General features: G+C 46.8%; 1 protein-coding gene and 1 long non-coding RNA gene across 7 annotated transcripts in view; both read right to left on the bottom strand.

The window, feature by feature from the left end:
* The window catches only part of IQSEC2 (IQ motif and Sec7 domain ArfGEF 2), an 84174-nt gene that overhangs the window by 28668 nt on the left and 33058 nt on the right, over positions 1-22448 (bottom strand). For 2 of the 6 annotated variants that reach the window (XM_059679156.1, XM_059679160.1), the window contains exon 3: positions 15219-15314. The exons of 1 other annotated variant lie outside the window; for it this stretch is intronic. In XM_059679156.1, the coding sequence (XP_059535139.1) occupies positions 15219-15314 (96 nt within the window). Of the gene's footprint in view, positions 1-15218; positions 15315-17130; positions 17365-22448 lie in introns of those variants that run through there. 3 more of the 6 variants (XM_059679158.1, XM_059679159.1, XM_059679161.1) reach the window with 3 other exon arrangements.
* On the bottom strand, positions 2553-3790 carry LOC132224079 (uncharacterized). The gene is made up of 2 exons (XR_009450591.1): positions 3691-3790; positions 2553-3293 (listed from the first exon to the last, which is right to left on the bottom strand). It is a non-coding gene; the product is annotated as an uncharacterized LOC132224079 (long non-coding RNA).

Raw genomic sequence — 22448 nt, forward strand, 5'->3', positions numbered from 1 at the left:
AAGGATTTTTCCCTGAAGTTAGGGAGGGAATAAAACTCCTTAACTAAGTGCCAGGTGGGTAGTTAATCACTTTAACTACGAACAATCATGCTTAAGCTACATAATCTTTGCTCCCTGGAATGGAGATAAGAAACGCCCTAACTTTTGCAATAGAAATTGACAGGATTAAAATCAACTAGTATAAATACAGATGTAACAAGACAATAAACACCAGAACTTCACTGGAGATCCTGAACAGAACTTGGCTGGAGATCCTGGCTAGGCTGCTGATCAACTGAACGCTGTCTCCGTGTCATTCCTTCTTCGCCGACTCCGTCCACACCTTTGGGGACCCCTGGACCTGCTGGGGTTGGACCCCAGCACTCCAGGCTCAGGCCCAGCACACAGCAAGCAGCCACCTTGGTACCCTAAGAGCACAGGTGGTAGTCATGTGTGTCCATGTGACCATTCTGCCTGACGACTATCCCTCTAGAAGCCACAGCCCATTATGCACAAAAGCCACCCACATGCAGTCTTGTGATTATCTCCACCAGGCACAGAAAGTCGCCACCTCACACAAAGGACCTCACACACTCAGAATTCCTCACACCCAGCCTCACACAATCACATTCCCTCAGATGTCTTGCTCCTGTTAGACCTGCCACCTCATGCAAAGACATGCACACATATGCATAGGCACACACATTTCCATCACAACTGATAGAAACCTACCCCCTTTCCACAGCACAGGACCTCAGCCAATTCAGTCGCCCACACGAGTCTACACCATACCTCCCTCGCTGGCCATCTGACCTTGACTTGCCTCTTCTCTTCATTTAGTTGGACCCTTAGCCCCCCTACTTCCTTCTATATCCAATCAAATGTTCTCCCACTTCCCAGATATGGGTCACCTAGGCCCACATGCCCTGGAGAGTCAGTCAAACAGAGCAATCTACTCACCATTCCCCAACACAACCCTAGAGCTCTCCACCAGGCTTTTGTCCATTCGGTTTCTCTCTCCTGTAATGCCTTCTCACCTCTCTACACCTATTCAAACTCTTCCCAGCCTTCCACTCTTGCCCCTCTTTCTCCAGCAAGCTCTCTCGGACACCACCCCTTCGCCCACCTTGACATCTCTCTCTCTTTGGGCCAAGAACATATTTAGCTCATTACTGAAGCCATATGTGCTCAATCATTTCAACTCTTCACAGCCTGCCTATTTTCCCAAAAGAGTTTTCATCTACTCTGGGAGATAGAGAACTTATGGAGAACACAGCTACTGTCTTACTTTTGATCCCTCTCAGTATTTAGCTTGAAGCCTTGCACACAATAGGTGGAAGAATAAACAAGGGAGAGAGGAAGAGAGGGGGGAAGAAATAAATGAGAGTATGAATGAATAAATGAATAGATGAGTTGAGAGACTGAGTGAAGCAATGAGTGAGAGAATGAGGTAAGCCTCTGGAAAAACTATGGGATCAATGTGTTCCGAGATGCTGAAGGGAAGGAGGAAAGAAAGGAGAGGAGGGATTCTCACCTGAGCCTTAATCAAAACAAGAGCTACCAATCACTGCACACTTGCCCAACCATGCACCAGACCCCATGCTGGGCTCCTTGTGTTTTCTTGCTAATCTGCATGACAACCCAGAGAGGTATATTCTCACTGTACTCAGGAGGAAAATGAAGCACAAGAAGAAAATCCTTGCTCCAGTTTACACAGAGAATAAGCAGCAGAACCAGAGGTAAACTCAGAGTCATCTACTGCCAAAGGCACAGAAAGGGAAAGTCTTGGGGTATGTGCCCACTTGGGGATCTCCTGGATTTGCTCCTAACATACACACATGATAGAAGATGTGGGTCCTATATCCCATAAAGGACACCTTTCATCCTCCTGCTGACAGCCTCCAGGGATTCTTAGAATCAGCTTCTGGCAGATGCAGGAAACATTTAGGATCATTGTATCCTGGGGGAAATGGCTTCCCCCCAGATCCAGAGATCCCTAAAACTGTAGAATCAAAATCTTGAAAGTATAGAATCAAGGACTCTGAACAGCTCAGAATATTTAAATCCCACCATCAGAAATTTTTTGAAATGTCAGAATCATGAAATTTTAAAACCACAGGAGACTGGAGAATCCAAAATTGCTGTAGGAATAGAAACTACAGGATTGCATGAAATGTATCACTGAATGATCATATCTTCAATTCACAGTTTCTTATAATTGTGGCATCTCAGATTGACAGAATATCAGGGCTGGAGAAGCCCTTGGAGATCCTCTGGTCAAACCTCTCTCCTCCTCTTACACATGAGGAAATTAGGTAGCAGAGAGGCCAAGTGACACATCTAAGTTGGCCAGCTCACTCTTCCTCAGGTTGAGGGGCTGGAGAAGGCAATAGGCTTGCACGTGATGAGAACACCACACCATTCATTCATGATTGCGGTGTTGACAATACCTCAAATTAAACCCTATTCTCTCTCCCAGCCACTGTTCCCAGCCTTGGATAAGAAAGCAGGTAAGGCCCTGGTGAGGATAGGGAGAGGGAAGCAGGGGTGGGGTGGAACATACATCAGACAGAGAGAAGAGATCAGCTTTTATTGATGGAAATTCCTTTGTACACAGCAACACCCACTCTGAAAGGCCTTTTCTTCCTGATCATATTTACAGAGCACTATGGGAGTGGCAGGGGGCATGAAACAAAGCCCTCAAGCAGTGGAAGAGATGGCAGCAATGGCCACAGCAAGGGAGAGCGACGGGGAACTCGGCAGGTCCCTTCCCCGGCAGGTCCCCCGTCAGGTCCGGGCCCGCCCCCGTCTGGTCCTCTGAGCCCTAGGCACCCTGCATCTCTGTTTGTGCTCACAGAGGACAGAGGTAGGTCCTTGGGATGTCATTTGGAGACCTCTCCAGGAGTGGCAGGCTCCAGGGTGCCTGGGAAGGGGGGTGCAGGTGTGGGAGGGTCCGGGTTCCAAGCTCCAAGCTCTGCTGCTCCCACATTTTAGTCAGATCTAAGGCTCCAGCCTTTATAATTCGGGGGGCTGGAGTCCAGGGGAGACAGCAGTGGGGGTAGAAATTCCAAGAAGGAGGTAGGGGAGGGAAGGGGCACTATGCTTGCCCATCTGGTTCTTGCAGCAGGAATGGGGTGCCATGGGGGATGCGGGGAGGGGGGAAGGGGGCTGGTTAAGGCTTTTGCTTCTGCATAGAAAATGGCCCTTGTCCTCTCAGTTACCGAGAGGAGGGACTGCTGCACTCGGAGGCTGGACAGCAGAACTGATGAGCGTCTTCCTCTTCCTCTTCCTCAGTCTCCTCCTCCTCCTCTTCCCTGGGACCAGGAAGGGCAGGGTAGAGGCCACAGGCGGCGGGTGACAGAGAGAGGCAGAGGCATTAGTTTGCAGAGCAGGGGAGATACATGAAGGGCTGGAACCAGGGAGGTGGGGCAAGGATGAGGGTCAGAATGGGGAGGCCAGCCAGACGGACTGTGCTTGGCCACACCCTTAGGGCTCAGTCTCAGGTTTTAGGAAGAGTATACAAACTCCAATGCAGACCAGACTGACACCCAACTTTTATTTGAATATAAATAGAGCAATTTGCCCTCTGGAGCACTTTGCAGTACTTCACCTCATTTAACTCCCCCCACCTCCCCTTGCAACAACTCTGCATTTTAGAGATAAGGGAATTGAAGCTCAGAGAGGGTAGATTACCTGCCCCAGGCCACATACCTGGATGTGAGTTAGTGTCAGGATGTCAGACAGTAGGGATGTAAACCTGGAGTTCTAAGCCTCAGACTCATCCCTCTAGGGCAGCCGTGGGCAAACTACGGCCGGCCAGCCGCCCCGTTTGAAATGAATAAAACTATTGAAAAAAAAGACCGTACCCTTTTATGTAATGATGTTTACTTTGAATTTATATTAGTTCACACCAACACTCCATCCAGGCTTTTGTTCTGGCCCTCCGGTCCAGTTTAAGAACCCATTGTGGCCCTCGAGTCAAAAAGTTTGCCCACCCCTGCTCTAGGGCCTTTGATGAATTTGGCACTAGCTCTAGAAATCCACCCTGCCCCTGAAGGACAAGATTTGTATTTCCTGAAGGCTCAGAGTTGGGAAACTAGGGAGATGCTTAGAAATGGAGTGTGGAAAGCTCACAGCTTTGAATGCAAACCGACCTGGGTGCAATGCTAGCTCTTCAAGTGCTTCCAGACTGTCCTCAAGCATATTATCGCCCCTCTTGGAGCCTCAGTTTTCTCATCTGTAAAAAACGGGGCTCATAGGCCAACCCCACTGCCTTGTTGAAAGGACTGGAACATACGTCAAGTGCCTGGCAAAGAAGAGCAATGGGGATGTGGTGGTGGTGGTTGTTCACTGCTCATGAGCTGAATGTAATTCCCAGGGTGGCCATTTGCACCCACACAGAAGTGCCACAGGGACAGGGAGGAGTCATTGAAGGAATAAACGCCTGTCCTGAGAGCACTGCGGAGTGGTCCCAGGGGCCAGTCTGCATGTGGCAGTCACTGGAGCTGCACGACAGTTTCAAGGGGTGGATGGACAGACAGGAAGGCTAGGGGCCGGGGCTGTGAGACCCAGGGCCTTGGGAGTGAAAAGCCTGATCTGTGGAGAGTCCACTCCCGGACCCCTTGGCTTGGGAGAGGCAGTAGGTATGGAATCCAGGAAATTGGAGGATTGGGAAGGGGTGGGAAGGAAAGAGGATAGGCAAGGGAAGGCACTGCTGTCCATCTCACAGACAGACAAGCATGCGCACGCAGGCACGCACCCACTCACACGCAGCACGCTCACACGCACACATGCGCACGCAGGCACACACACCCTCCTTGTAGTCAGAATTCCCTCTGACACATTGTTCCACAGAGCCCCTGAGTCAACAGAATCACATGAACCAGGGCTCAAGTCCCGAGCACATAGCTCCCCCTTTCTGAGGCTCCCATTCCTCATCTATAAAAGGAGAAGCAGGCTCCACATCTCTCAAGGCTGTCATGAGGAACAAATCATCTTCCAGGCCCTCTGCTCACTTCCCTCCTATCCAGGCCACACCCCTGCTACCCTTCCCCCTGACACTGCAGCCATTTCCTGATTTCTTCTTCCTACCCTCTTGGACCACATTAGCCTTCCTAAAGCCCACCTTCGACCATGAATCTCCTCTGCTCAGACACCTACCTTGGCTCCCCATTGCTCAGGCTTTAAAGTCAGACTGACCTGAGTTTTAATTATCAGCCCACCACTTTCTAGCTGGATGAATTTGGGTCTATTTTTTCACTTCTCTAGGACTTATTTTCCTTGTCTGCAAAATGAGGAAATAGCTATCCTGCAGGGCTTGGTGGGATTAAATAAATTCAAGTATGTAAAGCACTACCACAGGCTAGGTCTGGTGCTTCATACATGGTAACTTATTATTACTGTCATTATCAGTGACATCAACGCTATCCTGCTCACTCATGCCCAGCCTTTATCCAACTAGCTTGTTCATGATTCCATCAGTATGCCCCGTCTCTTCTCACCTCTATGCCTTTGCTAATTCTATTTCTTCCTTCTGCCCAGATCTTTGCCTATTGAAATCCCATCTGAACTTCATGGCCCAGCTCAAATGCTGCTTCCTACAGGAAGCCCTCCCTGACTCCCAACCAAAAGTATTTGCTTCCTCTTAGCTCTAGCATCCATGTCCTTGTCCAGGAATCTCCATTTATTGCTTTGAACTTTCTTGAAGCATTTCTTTCACCAATTCTCTCAATGCCCTTGTATTCCCCCGCCCCACTATCACCACCACCTCTGCTTTCCTTCCCTATGCTATTTAAGACCAGTCCCTCCACCTGGGCTCTGGAGCCCACCCCTGCTACCTCCTCCGCAGCAATCATCCCCTCTCCCTTCTTTATTTCAACCTCTCCCTCTCGGTGCCTCCTTCCTACCAACATTTATAGAAGCTCAAGTCTCTCCCATCTGGGAATAAAAAACTCTCTATCTGCCCCCACATCTCCCTCTAGCACTTACTGCCCCTCTCTCCTCTTCACAGCTAAACTTCTTGAGAAATTCGTCTACACTGGCCATCTCCATTTCAGTACCTCCCACAAGCTCTTCAACCCACTGCAATCTGCCTCATGCGCCCACCACGCCATGGAAACTGCTCTTAGTAAGGTCGCCCAGGACCTCCTAGTGGTTAAAGCCAACAGACTCTCTTCCACCCTCATCTTACTTCCCCAACTGTAACATTTGCCACTCTTAACAAGCCCCTCCAGTGCACAGAGGGCTTTTTCCTTCCTCTGCTTCAGTGAGCCCACTCCCTGCTGGTTTTCCTCCTACTTCTCTGCCCACCCCAGCTCTTCTTCCTCTCCCCATTCCTTATGTGTTAGTACCTCTTACCCAGCTCTGCTCTGGTGCTCTTCTCTTTCATTCCACACTCTGTCACTGATCTCATTCTATTGCATAACATCAGGTATCGCTGAGGACCCCTGCAGCTTGCTCTCTCTCTAGCATGGTCTCTCTCCTGGGTCCCAGACCCATCTTGCCTAAGGTTTGCTGGAAGCTCCACCAGGATGGCCCTTAGGGCCTTCAGAGCTCACCTCTAACTCACCATCTTACCACTGCAAACATATCCTCCTGCATTTCCCACCTTGCCAAAGGCACCACCATTCATCCAGTTGCCCAAGCCCAGAACACACCTGGGAGTCACCCTAGATTCTTCCTGCTCCCTCAGCAATTCCAGTGACCAAATCCTGTTTATTCTACCTGCTAAATAGATCCCAAAAGCTATGAATACATCACCTGCTCCCTACCACCTCATTTTCTACTCTTCTTGCTCCTTGTTCATTCTCCAATCATACTGGTCTCTCTATGTCTCTCAAACATAATGAGCGCACTTGCCTCAGGGCTTTTGCACTGATATTCTTCCCCAAGATAGGTGTGGCACCAGACACAGCCTACTATATATTTAGTTGTTTACTTATGAATTATCTGTCTCACCCACTGTAAGATCTATCAAGACAGGCATCCATCTGTTTTGTTCGGTGCTATATCCCTAATCCCCAGCACAGTGCCTGGGGCTCAATAAATATTTGTCAAAAGGATGAATGCATTGCCATTTCTGAACACTACAACTGAACTCCACCCTCAGTCATCTCCACCTCCAACCCTCACCCATTATCTTGTTAGTCTTTAACTCTGGTCCTCTCTTCTTTCCAATTACCTCTCAAATCCATCTCCTCTGCACCTTCCCCATTGCCACTACCTTAGCTTCTCTCTCTCTTGGGTTACTTCAACAGCCTCCTCCCTAGTTTCCCTTCATTCTAAAGTATTCATTTGATCATGTCATTTTCCCTACTCAAGAACTGCTCATGGCTCTCCAGCTGCCTACCACAAAAAAGAAGCCTGGCTTCCCCAGACAGCTGTTTGAAGCATGTCTAATCTCTACACACGCCAATGTTTAGTTTCACCATTTCTTACCTCCAGGTCTTGGTTTACATGCTCAGAGCATCCTCTCCCACTTCTACCTCTCTCACAATCTTTTTTTTGTTTGTTTTTTAAAAATATATTTTATTGATTTTCTACAGAGAGGAAGGGAGAGGGATAGAGAGTTAGAAACATCGATGAGAGAGAAACATCGACCAGCTGCTTCCTGCACACTCCCTACTGGGGATGTGCCTGCAACCAAGGTACATGCCCTTGACCGGAATCGAACCTGGGACCCTTCAGTCCGCAGGCTGACGCTCCATCCACTGAGCCAAATCGGTTAGGGCACTCTCACAATCTTTATGAACTTCAAATGACTGGCTCAAACACTACTTTCTTCAGAAAATTCACAAACCAGAAGTAATTCCTCTCCAAAATCCATAGAGAAGTGTCTCCAATGTCCCTCAGGATCTCCAAGTATCAGGAGTAGGATGGGAGGTAGTAATTGTGTCTGGGACCGAAGACTATTGTGGCTGGGTTAACACTACTAGGGGTTCCCTTTTTCTCCTGCACTATTACCTGGACTCTGTCCCCATGGACCTCTGCTAACACTGATTCATCCTTGACTCGTCTCTTTCCCTCAACTTCTATTGGTGCTATTTCATTAATAACTCTCAAAGGATTTAGATTCCATAATTTGAGGTTAAAATGCTTCTGTGTGAATGGTGCTCACTGAAGTAGTGCAACAGTAACCCTGCTCAAATCCATTTCTTCTATGCTAACACTCCAGTTTGGGCCTTCCAGCTGTCCTCCATGCACAGAATCCATTTTTCATACTGCAAATGTGATGTTTCGAAATGACAAATGTTACTAAATTCCTCTCCTATTTATAATCCATTCACATGACAGTTCGTCACCAGAAACACGGATTCTTAACCTTTTGGGAGAAACACAAACCCTTTATGGATTTAATGAAAGTCATTAACCATCTTCCTGACAAAAAACACACACAGGTATACACACACAACATTTTTCATTCAGTTTCAGGAAGCTCATGGGCCACTTGAAGCCCATCTGGGGTCTATACACTCCAGGTTAAGAACCTCTGGCTCTACCCAATAACATCCACGTTCTTTAGCATATACTGTTCCTTCTGCCTGGACTGTTCTTCCACACTTCACCCTTCTGTCCCTAGCTAACTCTTACTCATCCTCTAAGGCTTAGCTCTTAGGCTGAGTAGACCTGCACCAGACCTAGCTGGAGCCAGATCCCTTCCTCTGGGTTTCCACAGCCCCCTGTGCTCTCCTCTCTTATAGCCCTTCTCAGTCTCCGCAACTGACTGGGAACTTGTGGGAGGCAAGAACCATTACCCAGCACAGCCTGTAGCCACAGCAGAACTCCATAAGTGTCTACTGAAATGAATACTAACAACTGCTATGCTGTTTTGAGTACCCATTGTGTGCCAGGCACTCAGCAAGGTGAGTTCTATTTATGATCTCATCTACTCTTCAATAAACAAACCCCATGATGTTGTTGGTATTGTGTCCTTTTTAACAGATAAGGAGGTAGGCTAAGAGATGTGAAGTGAGTGGTTCAGCTAGTGAGTGACAGAATTGGGATTGAAATTGAGATGTGTTGGCACCAATGCAAGTATTGGTCCACCATGCCTCCCTGCCCTGGACTGTGAGATTGAGAGATGGCATCAGCAAAGAAAAAACAAAACAAAAAACAACAGCCCAGCTGGCGTGGCTCAGTGGTTGAGTGTCAACCGATGAACCAGGAGGTCACGGTTCCATTCCCGGTCAGGGTACATGCCAGGGTTGTGGGCTGGATCCCCAGTGTGGGGTGTGCAGGAGGCAGCCAATAAATGATTCTCTCTCATCATTGATGTTTCTATCCCTCTCTCCCTCTCCTTTCCTCTCTGAAATCAATAAAAATATATTAAAACAACAACAACAACAACAACAAAACAGGACCAAGACCCAAGGCCAGAATGCCCTGCCTGGGCTCCATTTCCCAGAGCCACCTATTTTGACTTTCCCTCCTGTGTCACCTTCATGCAAGGCCAGGTACCTGGTTCTTTCATCTTTTGGCACAATCCCCTCCATCCCATGTACTATTTTCAGCCTCATTCCAAAGCCCCAGTATGGTCAGGCCATCCTTTTCTCCAGAACCATCCCCAGACACATACAGATTTTAGATCCATTCTAATCCAATGCTACACACTTGACCATGAGGAAAACAAGACACAGATAGTCTCTGCCCTTCAAGAGTTGATAGTCACCCAGGAGTTTTACTTGTATCATCTCCAATCAGCCCTGAGAGGTAAGTAGGCATTATCCTCATTACACAGACGAGGAAACAGAGGTTCAGAGGTTAAATGTCTTGCCCCAAGTCATAGAGTTGGTGTAAGTGGCCAAACTTGGACTTGAATAAAGGTACTGACTCAACCATTTTTCCCCCATTAGGTCATCCCACTTGGAAGAGCCAAAAGTGGGCAACTATTTTTGGCAGGGATGGGGGAAGGAAAGCTATTACTATTTCAACACTCAATATACATGTCCCCTCCTGTAGGACATAGAAAGGTTAGGTGCCCATCCTTTGGCAGCCCTCTAAGCCTACTTCTGTCCCATCCCAAACCACACTCCACTGTAATTGTCTATGTGTCTCTCTCCCTCCTAAAACTTGAACTCCCTAACGGTAGAACTAGATACAGTTCACTCCCATATCCAACCAAGGTTCAGCACAAGGCCTAACCAAGGTCAGACAGGACAAACGTTTGCTAAATGAATGAGGTGGTCTTTCAGCTAGTTATTAAAAGGAGAAGCAAGAGCTGAACAGTGGATATAGGAAAAAGATATAGAGGAGAAGGGAAATGAATTAGTAAAAGCAAGGAAATGGCACCAAAGAAATAGTCCAGTGCTTTTGAAATTGTGACAGGGTGCGTATAACATGCTGTCATTGTTGTTATGGGGATTTTGTTTTCCTTACAAGAATGGGAACATACTATAAGCCCTGTTCTGCAACTTGCTTTTTTCATATAATAATAAATCTTGGAGGTCTTTCCATGCCAGTATATTGAGATATATCTTTTTCTTTTGATTTGCTACAGAGTAATCCATAATATGGATGGATCATGAAGGAAAAGCTGTTCCTTAGTGATGGACATTCAGGTTGTTTTAATTTTTCGCTATTATAAACAATGCTGCAATGAATATCTTTGCATATGTCTGGAAGTAGTTTTGAAGGATAGGTTCCTAAACATTGAATTGCTGGGCCAAAGGAATGAACATTTTGTTTAAAATGTAGATAAAAAGTTATTTCTGTTGCTTTAACACTTTTACAGACTAAATACAAATAGAGTATTCCTGCTAATATAAGCCAGTTTTTATCTTGAGAAGCATATGTCATGCAAGCTTTTCATTAAGAGTTGGTTAAGCCCGGCTGGTGTAGCTCAGTGGTTGAGCGTTTTCCCATGAACCAATAGGTCACAGTTCAATTTCTGGTCAGGGCACATGCCTTGGCTGCAGCTCAATCCCCAGTGGCAGTGGGGGGGAGGGAGTGTGCTCTCTCATCACTGATGTTTCTATCTTTCTCTCCCTCTCCCTTCCTCTCTCAAAATCAATAGAAAAACATTTTTTTTTTAATTAAAAAGAGTTGGTTGAGAATGCTATCCTATAAGGGTATATGATAAAGTATGGCTTAGAGTTGCAGTTGGAATTGAGGTATTTCAGGAAAGGCCTCTCTCTGCTAGCCAAATTTGGGTCCATACAGTAGTAAAACCTTAGAGAAATCTAGCTTTAAGACATGGTTCCTAGCTTGGAAGTATATGACATTTAGGATTTTGGTAGCAACTAATAAAATTATCCCATTAAAACAATGGTACCAGTTTGCATTCCAATCAAGGTGAGAAGTTCTGTTTCCTCACAACCCTTTCAATATTTTAAATTTTAGCCCTTCCAAATTGACGCTTCATTGTTGTTTTAGTTACATTTCTTTGGCTTCAGTAAGCTTGAACATTCTTTCTCATTCATTAGCTAATGGTCTATTTCTTCCCTGAATTTTCAAATCATGTTATTTCTCCATTTTAAATGGGTTCCACACCTTTTTTCTTATTGATTTCCAGGAGACAATATAGATACAGACAAATAGGAACCTTTGCCTGATATCTATGTAACACATACTTTCTCCTAGCCTGTTTTTATGTTTCAACTTTGTATATAGCATCCTTCTCCACACAGAAGTTCTTAGCCTTAATGTAGTTGAAATTACTGCTCTTCACTTTATGGCTTATGGGTTTTTAAGTCATGCTCAGAAAGGCTTTTCTACGCTGATACTAAATATTCTGATAGATCTCAGAGGGAAATGGGGTGTGTGTGTGTGTGTGGGGGGGACGGGAAGAGATTAACCTAAGAATTTATATGCATATATGCATAGCCCAGGGACACAGACAATAGTGCGCTGAATGCCTGGGGTAAGGGGGTGGGGTGGCGGCTGGGTGGAGTTAACAATAAAAATAAGTTTTTAAAAAAAGAACACATGGAGGCAAAAAATAAAATCCCTACATTGACAAAATGTGAAAAAAAAATCTGGATTTTCCTTTGGCAGCTTTACAGCTTTATTTTTTGTATTTGTTTATGTATGAGGTAAGGGTTTAATTTAATTTTTTCCAAGTGGTAGCCAATAATCCCATCCCATTTACTGACTCATCCCACTGATTTGAAATGTGTTCTTTATCCTAAATTAAATTCCCATATAAACATTTGGATTTGTTTCTAAACTATTTTGTTCCATTTATGTATTCTTCTGTTTCTGTGAAGATATATTTCTAATTACTGCAGTTTTATGGTGAACTTTTTGTATCAACTAGGGCAAGTGCCCCCTCATTGTTCTTTTTAAAAACTTTTCTTAGTAATTCATGGGCATCTACTCTTCCAAATGAACTTCAAAATCCAATTGCCCAATTCTCAAAGAAAATACCACTGAAATTTGAATGAGAAATGCATTGAACCTTTTGACCAAATTGTGGGGAAAATGTGATTTTTACTGTGTTGAATCTTTCCATCCAGGAATAGGATAGGACTTTTGTTTTATTCAAGTTTCCTTACAGCCTTTGATGAAATTTTATAGTTTTGTGGGGTTTTTTGGTTTTTTTGGGGGGGTTTTTGGTGTATGTGTGAAATTTTATAGTTTTCTATAGAAAACGATTTCACATTTCTTGTAAATTCCTAGGGATTTTATAAATTTTTTTTGCTATTGTGTCTTTTTCTATTATGTCTTCTAATCAGTTATTGTTAGTATTCAGAGAAGTGGTTTAGGTGTATGTTTATCCTGTATCTTACCTATCTCACCGAATTTTCCTATTAGTTATAATAATTTTTTGCTTTATTCTGTTTATCTAAGTTGACGCCCATATGATCTTCAAATCACGACAACTCTGTTTCTAATATTTATACCACTTATTTTTTAAAAATCCCATTGGTTTAACTTCCAGAAAAACAATGGCTAATGACAGTTATAGCAGTCATCCTTATTTTGTTCCTGAATTTAATGGAAATTTACCTAGTACTTCCCTGTTACATTTGATGATTGTCTTTGGTTTCTGACAAAAATTCTTTACCAAGTTAAGGAAGTTTTAATTGATTCCTAGCTTACTGTACTAGTTATCTATTACTGTGTAACAAATTACCCCAATACAACAAGATAACTAAGACACTATGAGTTTTTAAATCAAGAATGAATATGTAGGTCAATGGGGGGAAAAGGAGACATGTGTAACACTTTAATCAATAAAGAATAAATAAATAAATAAATAAATAAATAAATAAATAAATAAATGAAGGAAGGAAGGAAGGAAGGAAGGAATATGTAATTTTACCAAATGATTTTTCCCAGCATTTATGGAGATAGCTATAGGATCTTCCCTCTTGAATCTATTAATGCAATTAATTACAATAACATCTTGCCCAATGTTGAACAATCCCTGCACTACTAGGACAAGCCTTCCTTTGTCATGACACATTCTTTTTTTAATACACTGATGGATTCAGTTTGATAATTAAAATATTTGTTACTCTATTAATATGTGAGATTAGACTATAGTTTTCCTCTTTTTGTCTAAACCTGTCCAATTATACTAGCCTTCTCTTTATTTTTATTTGTTTATTATTTTTATATCCTATATAATAAAAGCCTAATATGCTAAGTGTCCGGTTGACCAATAGGCCATTCAACCAATCAAAATGTAATGTGCTAATGATATGTTAAGGCTGCTCAACCACTCACTATGATGTGCACTGACCACCAGGGGGCAGATGCTCTGACTTGTAGGTTAGCTTGCTGCTGGGGTCCGGCCGATTGGGACTGAGTAAGATGGGCCAGACACACCCTGGAGCCTTCCTGCATTCCCTCCCTGGCTGGCCAACCTCCCACGTCCCTCTCTGGCCCCAATCGTGCACCCGTGGGGTCCCTCGGCCTGGCCTGCACCCTCTCGCAATCCGGGACCCCTCGGGGGATATCGGAGAGCCAGTTCAGGCCCCATCCCACAGGCCAGGCCGAGGGACCCCACGGGTGCACAAATTCATGCACTGGGCCTCTAGAGTGTGTGTGTGTGTGTGTGTGTGTGTGTGTGTGTGTATGTGTATACATATATACATACATACACACACACACACACACACACACACACCCTTCTGGAATGAACTGGGAAGCTGTCAGTCTTTTCCTATTATCATTCAATCATTCAAGATTCTATAGAACTTCCATACCAATTGGGCCTGGTACTATTTCTGAGGAGAAAACTTCTTTTTGGCCATCTTTTAAACTTATTCTATTCTGCTCAGGTTTTCTGCCACTTCTTAAGTCATTTGGTAATTTATATTTTCCTACAATACCACCCATTTCATCTAGATTTTCACATTTACTGGCATAAAATTATACAAAGCATTTTCTTATGACATTTATTGTCTCCTCAGAATCTGTGGTTAAATTGCTTTTATCATAGATTAGTTTATGTTTTCTTGCCTTTTCTCAAACATATCTGCCAGAGGACAATCTGTCCAGTTTACTGGCCTTTTCAAATCCTACCTCTTAGTCAATCAAATCTTTTGTTTTCTATTTCACTAATTTCTGGTTTTTATCTACAGTAATTATTTTATTCTGCTTTCACTTGGTTGTTCTTTTTCTACATTCTTGAGTGGAATAATTAGCTCATTCAATTTAAACTGTCTTGTTCTCTGGTAAAAACATTTAAGACCACACATTTTCCTCCGGGAACCCCATAGTCATATCCCATAGGCCTTGATATATAGTATTCTCATTGGCATTTATTCTAAATAGTCCATAAATTCCCTTCTTCTTTACTCTTTAACATAATTATTTTTAAACTTTCAAATGGGTCTAGCCTTTTTGCCATTGCTATTAATATCTCATTTTATTGCATTATAATTAGAAAACATAAAATGTGTTTTCCAATGAACTTGGAACTAATGTTCTCCCAAGGTGTGGGCAGATTGTTCCCTCTGCCTAAATACCCTTCCCTATCTTATCCAAATGGCAAACTCTTACTCATCCTTTGAAAACAGTTCAAATGTTATATATTCTAGGGCCAAACACTCCCGCTTTTGGTGACAGGTATCTAGGGAAGAATTTTTAAGGCAGGACAAACTATAAACAGGTGCTGAATGTCCTCTTTGGTCTCCTAACCTGGTCCCCCAATCATTCTCCTCACATGCGCTCTGCCACCCATGCCACAGTCACTCCAGGGGCTAGAGGGAGATAAGGGGAGGGTGTGGCAATGTTTTTGCCTATTTGTCTGCACCGTGAAGGATTGGGGGAGGGATGGGTCTAGCTCTTACCTGCTCTCTGCCAGCCTGCCTGAGGGGGTAAGCTTCATGGAGTCAAGGACCTGAGTAGGACAGCAATACTGGTGTAGAGTATGAGACGCTGTGGACCTGAGAGACAGCAAGAGACAGAGAAAGAGAGACAGAGAGAGACAAGGGAGGGTGGGGGAGAGGCAGGATGGGGAATGGGGACAGTGAGGTGAGTGAGTGGGGGAGGGGGAAAGGGAAGATGAGAGGCATGGGTGATGGAGGATAGGGGATGGAAGAGGAAGGGTGCGAGGGAAGGAGGCAAGAAGGAGGAAAGGAGGGAGGAAACGGAGAAAGGGAGGGAAAGAAGGAAGGAAGGAAGGAAGGAAGGAAGGAAGGAAGGAAGGAAGGAAGGAAGGAAGGAAGGAAGAAAAAAAGAAAAAACCACAAAGTCAAGAAAGAGAGGACGGCACTCGAACCACAAACAGAACACAACGACAACAGGGGGCAGCAGAGACAAAAGAGCTGGGCTGGGCCTCCTGTGTTCCAGGTGACTCCGTGGGGACCTTGGCCACGGAGACACTGGCACACCACAGCAGGGAAGGGGGAAGGGAGCCCTCCTCACACCAGACGCCACACGAGTAGGAAAGAGGGGGAGGGGGAGGGGGGTGAAAGAGAAAGGCAAAATATGTAGGGGGGCTCCCCCTTATAGGGTACTCCTCACGATAAGGGGAGGGATAGAGAGAGGAGGAGCTCTGGGTCCAAAGGGGGAAGAGCCCAGGCCAGGTGGGTGGAGGAAACACTGTAGGAGCAGAGGGAGAAACCGAAAGAGACAAGGAAAGGGTGAGACAGAACTGGAGAAAGACAGAGAAAGAGGAAGACAGAGAAAGGGCGAGACAAAGGACACAGAGAGAAGACAGGGAGAGGCAGAGAGCGCCAGAGGAGAGGAGAGGAGAGGAGAGGGCGGAGGAGAGCTGACAAGGTCTCAGTGGTCTTGGTGACAGGATGGGACTAGGGGGTGAGCGGGCGAGTGGGGCCCAGCTAGCCAGAGGACAGGCTAGTTCCAAGGAGCAGAAGTCTTAGCTTCCCAGGCCAGTGCTGCACCCCCAGCCCTGGGCAGGGCCCACACTCCGCCCCCCAGCACTGTGTCCCCACCCCTACAGCAGGGTCCAAAGGCCCCTCTGCCTCCTGCTTCCCATGATTGAAGTCCAGGGAATGAAAAGAGAGGAGTGGTGAGGCTGAGGGTCTGGCCCCGCCCCTACCCAGCATGGGGCAGATGCTGGTAGTGGAGCTGGCCTTTCCTGGTCAGCCAGCCCCTGCCCCCCATAAGTCCCTGGAGGCTGCTTGTGGTCAGAGCTTGGCATTCAAGAGCCCAAATAAAGGCCTGAAGATGTGGCTGCAGGCTAGGCCAGCTGCCCACTATCTCACTTGCTGCACATTGGAGGACACCCAAATCTTAGAACCTTTAGAATCTTGGAATTTGCGACTCTTCTTATCAGAGACTCTGAATCATCGTCAGCGCCAGAATGACAGTCTCAACTGCTACCCATGTGCCAGTCACCCGCCCAAGTTCTCGGCTCCTTATCTCCTTAATCCTGAGACTCAGAGACTCTTCAGCTGCTGGAATGTTGCTATCAACGAATCTCAGCAGTTATCTGGAGCCCTGCAGTGCTGGGCCAGGCTAGCACCCCAGATCAGCTACCAATCACACCCCTCCCGGCCACAGACTGTGCTGCATGGGCCTCCAGGGTCTTTAGGGTGCTGGGCACCCTGATGTCCATGGGCTTACCCACTGGAGCTGGCTCCCTCCCCCAAGCCAAAGGCCTCCAAGAGTCCAAGAGGGGAGCCAGGAACCAGGAAGCCAGGAGGCTGCTGAATCAGCAGCCCAGGAACCAGGTCCAGGCCTGAGCAGGAAGGGACGGCGTCAGGCTGCAGGGGTTGCGGGGACCCAGGTTCCTACCTGCTACTCTTCCCGGGGGGCTCCATGGATCCGGACCTGTCCGGAGGGCAGGCCCCCTGGCCCTGGGCGGTGCCTCCACCGTGTCACCAAACCCTCCTCCCCAGCCCTTCCCTAGAAGGAGGAACCAAAGAGGCGGGGCCAGGCCAGCTGGGCTGTAGGCCAGACTGCAACTGGAAACTTTGCTCCTTCCCTTGCTTCCCCAGGAGGGCTGGGAAGTCCTGGTAAGAGGAAGCAGGTTTGCGAGCCCACAGTGGCTCCGATGGGCCAAACCCCAGGCTGGGCTCCCTATGTGCACCTCCACCCAAGTACCCTGTCAAGTATGTGTCAACAGTACTGTTCTGAAGAGAAAATGGAGATGGCAACACGGCACAGGTCACACAGCCAGGAGGTGGCAGAATCCCAAGATCAGGACCTGGTTTGGCCATTTCCAAACCTGGAATCTGTCCCTTCAGCCATATTGCTGCCTTGTGAACACAGCAACCTTTCCATAGAGGCCTTTTCCCATACCCTCATCTTGAGCACAGCTAAAGAGACCATTTGGTTGTTCTGGGATGCTCCGGATCACGTAAAATTCAAATCACTCATTTTGGGAAATCGGACTGGCCCTGGCCAATATTCTTGACCACTGCAATAAGTCCTCACTCATTGGGTGTTGCTTTCTGGGCTGGCTGAGAGAAAAGCTCCCTGCACAGAAGGACAAAAATCAGAAGAAATGCCCTTCACAATCAAGAGGCTGTTTTTCCAAGGAAGTGGCCCCACCTGGTCTGGGAAGAGGCCTGGGGAGGGGAAGAAAGAGTCTTACTGACGTTCCCACAGCTGGGCAGACTAGAACCTAGGCCAGTGATGGCGAACCTATGACACGTGTGTCAGAGGTGACACGTGAACTCATTTTTTTGGTTGATTTTTCTTGGTTAAATGGCATTTAAATATATATAATAAATATCAAAAATATAAGTCTTTCTTTTCCTATGGTTGCAAATATCAAAAAATTTCTATAGGTGACACGGCACCAGAGTTAAGTTAGGGTTTTTCAAAATGCTGACACGCCGAGCTCAAAAGGTTCGCCATCACTGAGCTAGGCCCTGACTCCCCAATTACCTACCACAGAATGGGCGGGGCTGGCCAAAGGAGAGAATGTGGAGGATTTGAAGGATGCGGGGCTCCTGAGGAGCACCCCAGATCCAGCTCAGAGTATCCCTGTCCTTTCACTGCCCCAGAGCCCAGGCCCCTGGCTGTTCTGAGCAGAAGGCAGCCCTGGGAGGGGCCAGGGGGCCAGTGATCTAGAAGGAATAGGAGCTGACAGGCAACAGGCCAGCCTTCCTGCCTCCCTGCTGGGGCAGCTGGTTCCTCTCAAGAAAGCCAAAGCTGCTGAGAGAGATAGGCCCTCCAAACCACCACAAAGTTGGCATCTATAGGCCCTTTGTGGCCTCCTCTGCCCACCCCTAAAGATCCTTGGTTCTCTGGACTCAGTGTCTGTTCTTTTCTCTCTCCTTCAGCAACTCTAGTTCCTGACGTAGCTGCACCTGGTGCCCATTTGCAGTTACTGTGCTAAGAGCTGCACCTCTGGCCCAACCCGCCTCTTGGCCTAGCAGGAGCTGAGAGAAAGATATTGCAGTCCTGGCCCTAAAGCTGATGCTGTGTGACCTTGGGCAAGTCCCTTCCCCTCTCTGGTGAGGCCAAGAGCCTTCATTTTGGTGCCTGGGAGAGCTGAGTACAAGTCCCAGGTCAACCACTTTTCAGCTGGTAACCCCTCTGAGGCTCAATTTATCCTATATAATAAGAGCCTAATATGCTAAGTGTCTGACAGTTCGTTTGATCGTTCAACCAGTTGCTATGACGTGCACTGACCACCAGGGAGTAGATGCTCCAACTGGTAGGTTAGCTTGATGCTGGGGTCTGGCTGATCAGGACTGGGCAAGACAGGCCAGACATGTGTTGGACGAATCCGTGCACCTGGCTGGTTTCGGCCCAATCCCTGCAGGCCAGGCTGAGAGACTCCACTGGTCCACGAATCCATGCACTGGGCCCCTAGTTCATCTATAAAAGACAAGTGGCTATTTCTGCCTCACGGGTTCTTATGAGATGAATTAGCACATGAGGAAGTAACTCAGCTCAAGCCTTAGACTGACCCTTCTCCCAGAGACGCCAGAGAGACCCATGGGAAGGCTGTTTGTTTCGGGGGTGGGACAATGGCTGGGGAAATCTCTCTTAATCCAGGCCACTCTTGGAATTCAGACTATGTGAACATGTTGGGTAGACTTGTGATGACCCGCCAGAGACTGAAGGGAAGAAGGAATTACGGGTGAGGACGTTGACCTGGCCACAGGGCACTGGCCAGGCCTTCATTCACTTGTTCACAGAGCCTGAGGACCAGGCACTGGGCTGGGGGCTGGACAAGCAGTGACTAAGGGTAGTCAGTGTCCTGATCTCATGGAGCTTATATTCGAGTGAGAGGAAACAGATGTTCAACAACTAATGGAGTTAAGCTGGGCAAAAACGGAGGTAGCAGGAAAGAATGTTCCAGGCAGAGGAAACAACTTGGGCAAAGGACCTGAGGGGGTATTTCCAGGAACTGCAAAGAGGCCAAAGGGGCTGAATGGAAAAAGCAAAGAGAAGAGAGGTGAGACTAGAGATGTGGGCAAGGGCCCAATCGTGCAGGAGGCCACAGTAAAGTTTTAGTATGTATGCTAAGAACAGTTTGGCAGCCTGTGGTTCATGGATAGGCATACGGGTGTCCCAGAAGCCCCTGAAGCTGTATGACAAATATTAATGCGTAACAGCATGTTTCCAGGGAGAGCATAGCTTTCATCAGATCCCAGATGGGTTTGTGATCCCCAAAGAACAGAGAAGCTCTTTCTATGAGAATATTCAAAAGTGCCTAAGCTGAGCAACTGCAAGGCATCCTAGAACCTTCTGTGAGCCGGCCCCTACCTCCCATCTCCAGCTAGTCTCAGCCTTCCCCCATCTTCACCCTGTGCTTCACCCAGACAGGAGTGCTTGCAATTCTCTGTCACTCCGCTGTCAGCCTATCCTTGCCTGTGCCTTCCCTCCACTCAAAAGGCCCTTCCCCACCACCCCGCCCCCACGGCCACCGCCCCACCTCTTTAGTTCCCCCATGTTCTCCAACGTTGTGGTCCTCTGGGAACTTGCTCTGACCCCTCCCCTGTGTCCTTCCCACCCTGTACTTCTCTCAGCACTGTCTGTCACCTCTTCTGGGTCAGGAGCTCTGTCTTATTCATCTGTGTCCCCATAGTTTAACACAGGGCACCCAGACACACAAGTCAGTAAGGTGTTGGTAGGAGACACAATCCACAGAGATGGAGGCTGCAAGATGGGCTTGTGGACACTAGAGGGCACTGTGGCCTCTGGAATCCAGGCCTGACGCTGGCGAGGCGGGGCTCCAGGGCCTGGTATGCAAACTTCCTGTCTCTAGGAACCCTGAAGCACGGAAACTGCTCTTGGGTTCTGCTGCTCCTCAGTTCTGGGCCTCATTGATCAGGGTCCCCGTTCCAGCCCCGATTCACTTTCTTCCCCCTTTCCACACCACTTGTCAGGGCAGGGCCATCCCACTGCACACACAACCTTTATAATTCACAAACGCAATGCCAAGTACCCCTCCCACAGCCCTAGCATACATTTTTTGCTCTGTCTGCAACCCTGGCCACTTCACCTCACCCCACCCCCACCCCCACAGCTCACCTGGCTAACTTCTACTCATCTTCCAACGCTCAGCTTAGATGTCAGCTTGGAGAAACCGCCCTGACCCTCAGGCTGGGTTGGGTATATTTCCGAGGTGCTCCCACAGCATCCTGCCCTTCCCTGTAATTGTCTGTAATTGTCTGTTTCCTTGCCTGTTTCCCTACAAGACAGTGAGTTTCCTCAGAGGAGGACTCTGGACTCTGTTATTACTCATCATTGTGACCAACTGCGTTTAATTTAGCACATTACTGCCTGGCACATCATCCTTAAGTGAATGATTGAATAAAGGGATGGATGAATGGATGGATGACCTCTAACAAGTGACTTTACCTCTCTAGTTTTCTTTCGTTCCCTATTCATAAAGTGGATGTGATCGCCACAACTTAGTAGGGCGGCCAGGAAGATTAAAGATAATATGTGTTGAGTGCTAACAGGGCCTGACACATAGTAGACATTTCTGGAATCAAAACAATTGTTAATATTTGGAATAGTGAAAAAAGGGAGGGAAGGAGACTCTGCCTGGAGCTGGGGATGATCTCACCCACTCGTGTTTACCATTTACTTGTGAAAGATGGTTTTAACAACAATAAGAAAAGTATCATTTTTTAATGTTCACTGTGTTTTCTTAGTTCATTTGTTTTGTTATTATTATTATTCATTTTAGAGAGGAAGGGAGAGAGAGAGAGAGAGAGAGAGAGAGAGAGAGAGAGAGAGAGAGAGACATCAATGATGAGAATCATTGATCCACTACCTCCTGCACGCCCCACACTGGGGATTGAGCCCACAACCCAGGCATGTGCTCCGACCAGGAATCAAACTGTGACCTCCTTGTTCATAGGTTGACACTCAACCACTGAGCAACACCAACCGGGCAAACAGTATCATTTTTACTAGAAATAATGACAGCATCTGCTATGTGACAGAGCAGAAACAGGAGGCTCCCAAGGAGGAGGTGCGCAGCCTCTAGCCTCAGCCAGAGAATTTGAGGCCAGGGCCGAGGTCAGAGCTGCAGGCATTGCCCCAGCGTCTGGAGACCAGTCATTACAGGCACCGCTGGTTCCAAACTCTTTACTCATAGGTGAAAACTTGTCTAAGGGGTCATTAATTCCCTCTGTAATTAATGCAAAAACTGCAGGGTTTGTATTCATGGAAAACTAAACTCAAGCATCAAGCTGATAATATTGATAATGTGCGCTTGTAATTATATACTGCAGGTAACTATAAATTCAGTCCCTGCACTAATAAAATATAAAAATTCCTGAAGCAACCAAGAACTTGGTAGCAGCTGTACCATGGGTAACATTATGCCCATCATTCTGAGGCTATGAAAATCACCACATACTGGGAGCCGCGGTAATAAGGGGAAATTTTTTGGTGAAACAGGGTGTTCTGATGCAAAAGCATGCTATGTGAAAGCGTAGTGAGCACAGATCTATTTGCATTACAGTAGGAACCCAAACCCTGATGAATGAGCAATCTTATATTGTGGGTGGGTCCCTGAGCTGACTGCTACCCAGGCTCCAATCTCACTGTGGACACATAAAAGCTGTGGTCACTGTAGAAGACCAAGTATCGAGCATTTGATCTCTCTACCCTTACCCACTTCAAAGAGAACTGAC

The sequence above is a fragment of the Myotis daubentonii genome, chromosome X (assembly GCF_963259705.1).
Source record: "Myotis daubentonii chromosome X, mMyoDau2.1, whole genome shotgun sequence".
NCBI classification, from domain to species: domain Eukaryota; kingdom Metazoa; phylum Chordata; class Mammalia; order Chiroptera; family Vespertilionidae; genus Myotis; species Myotis daubentonii.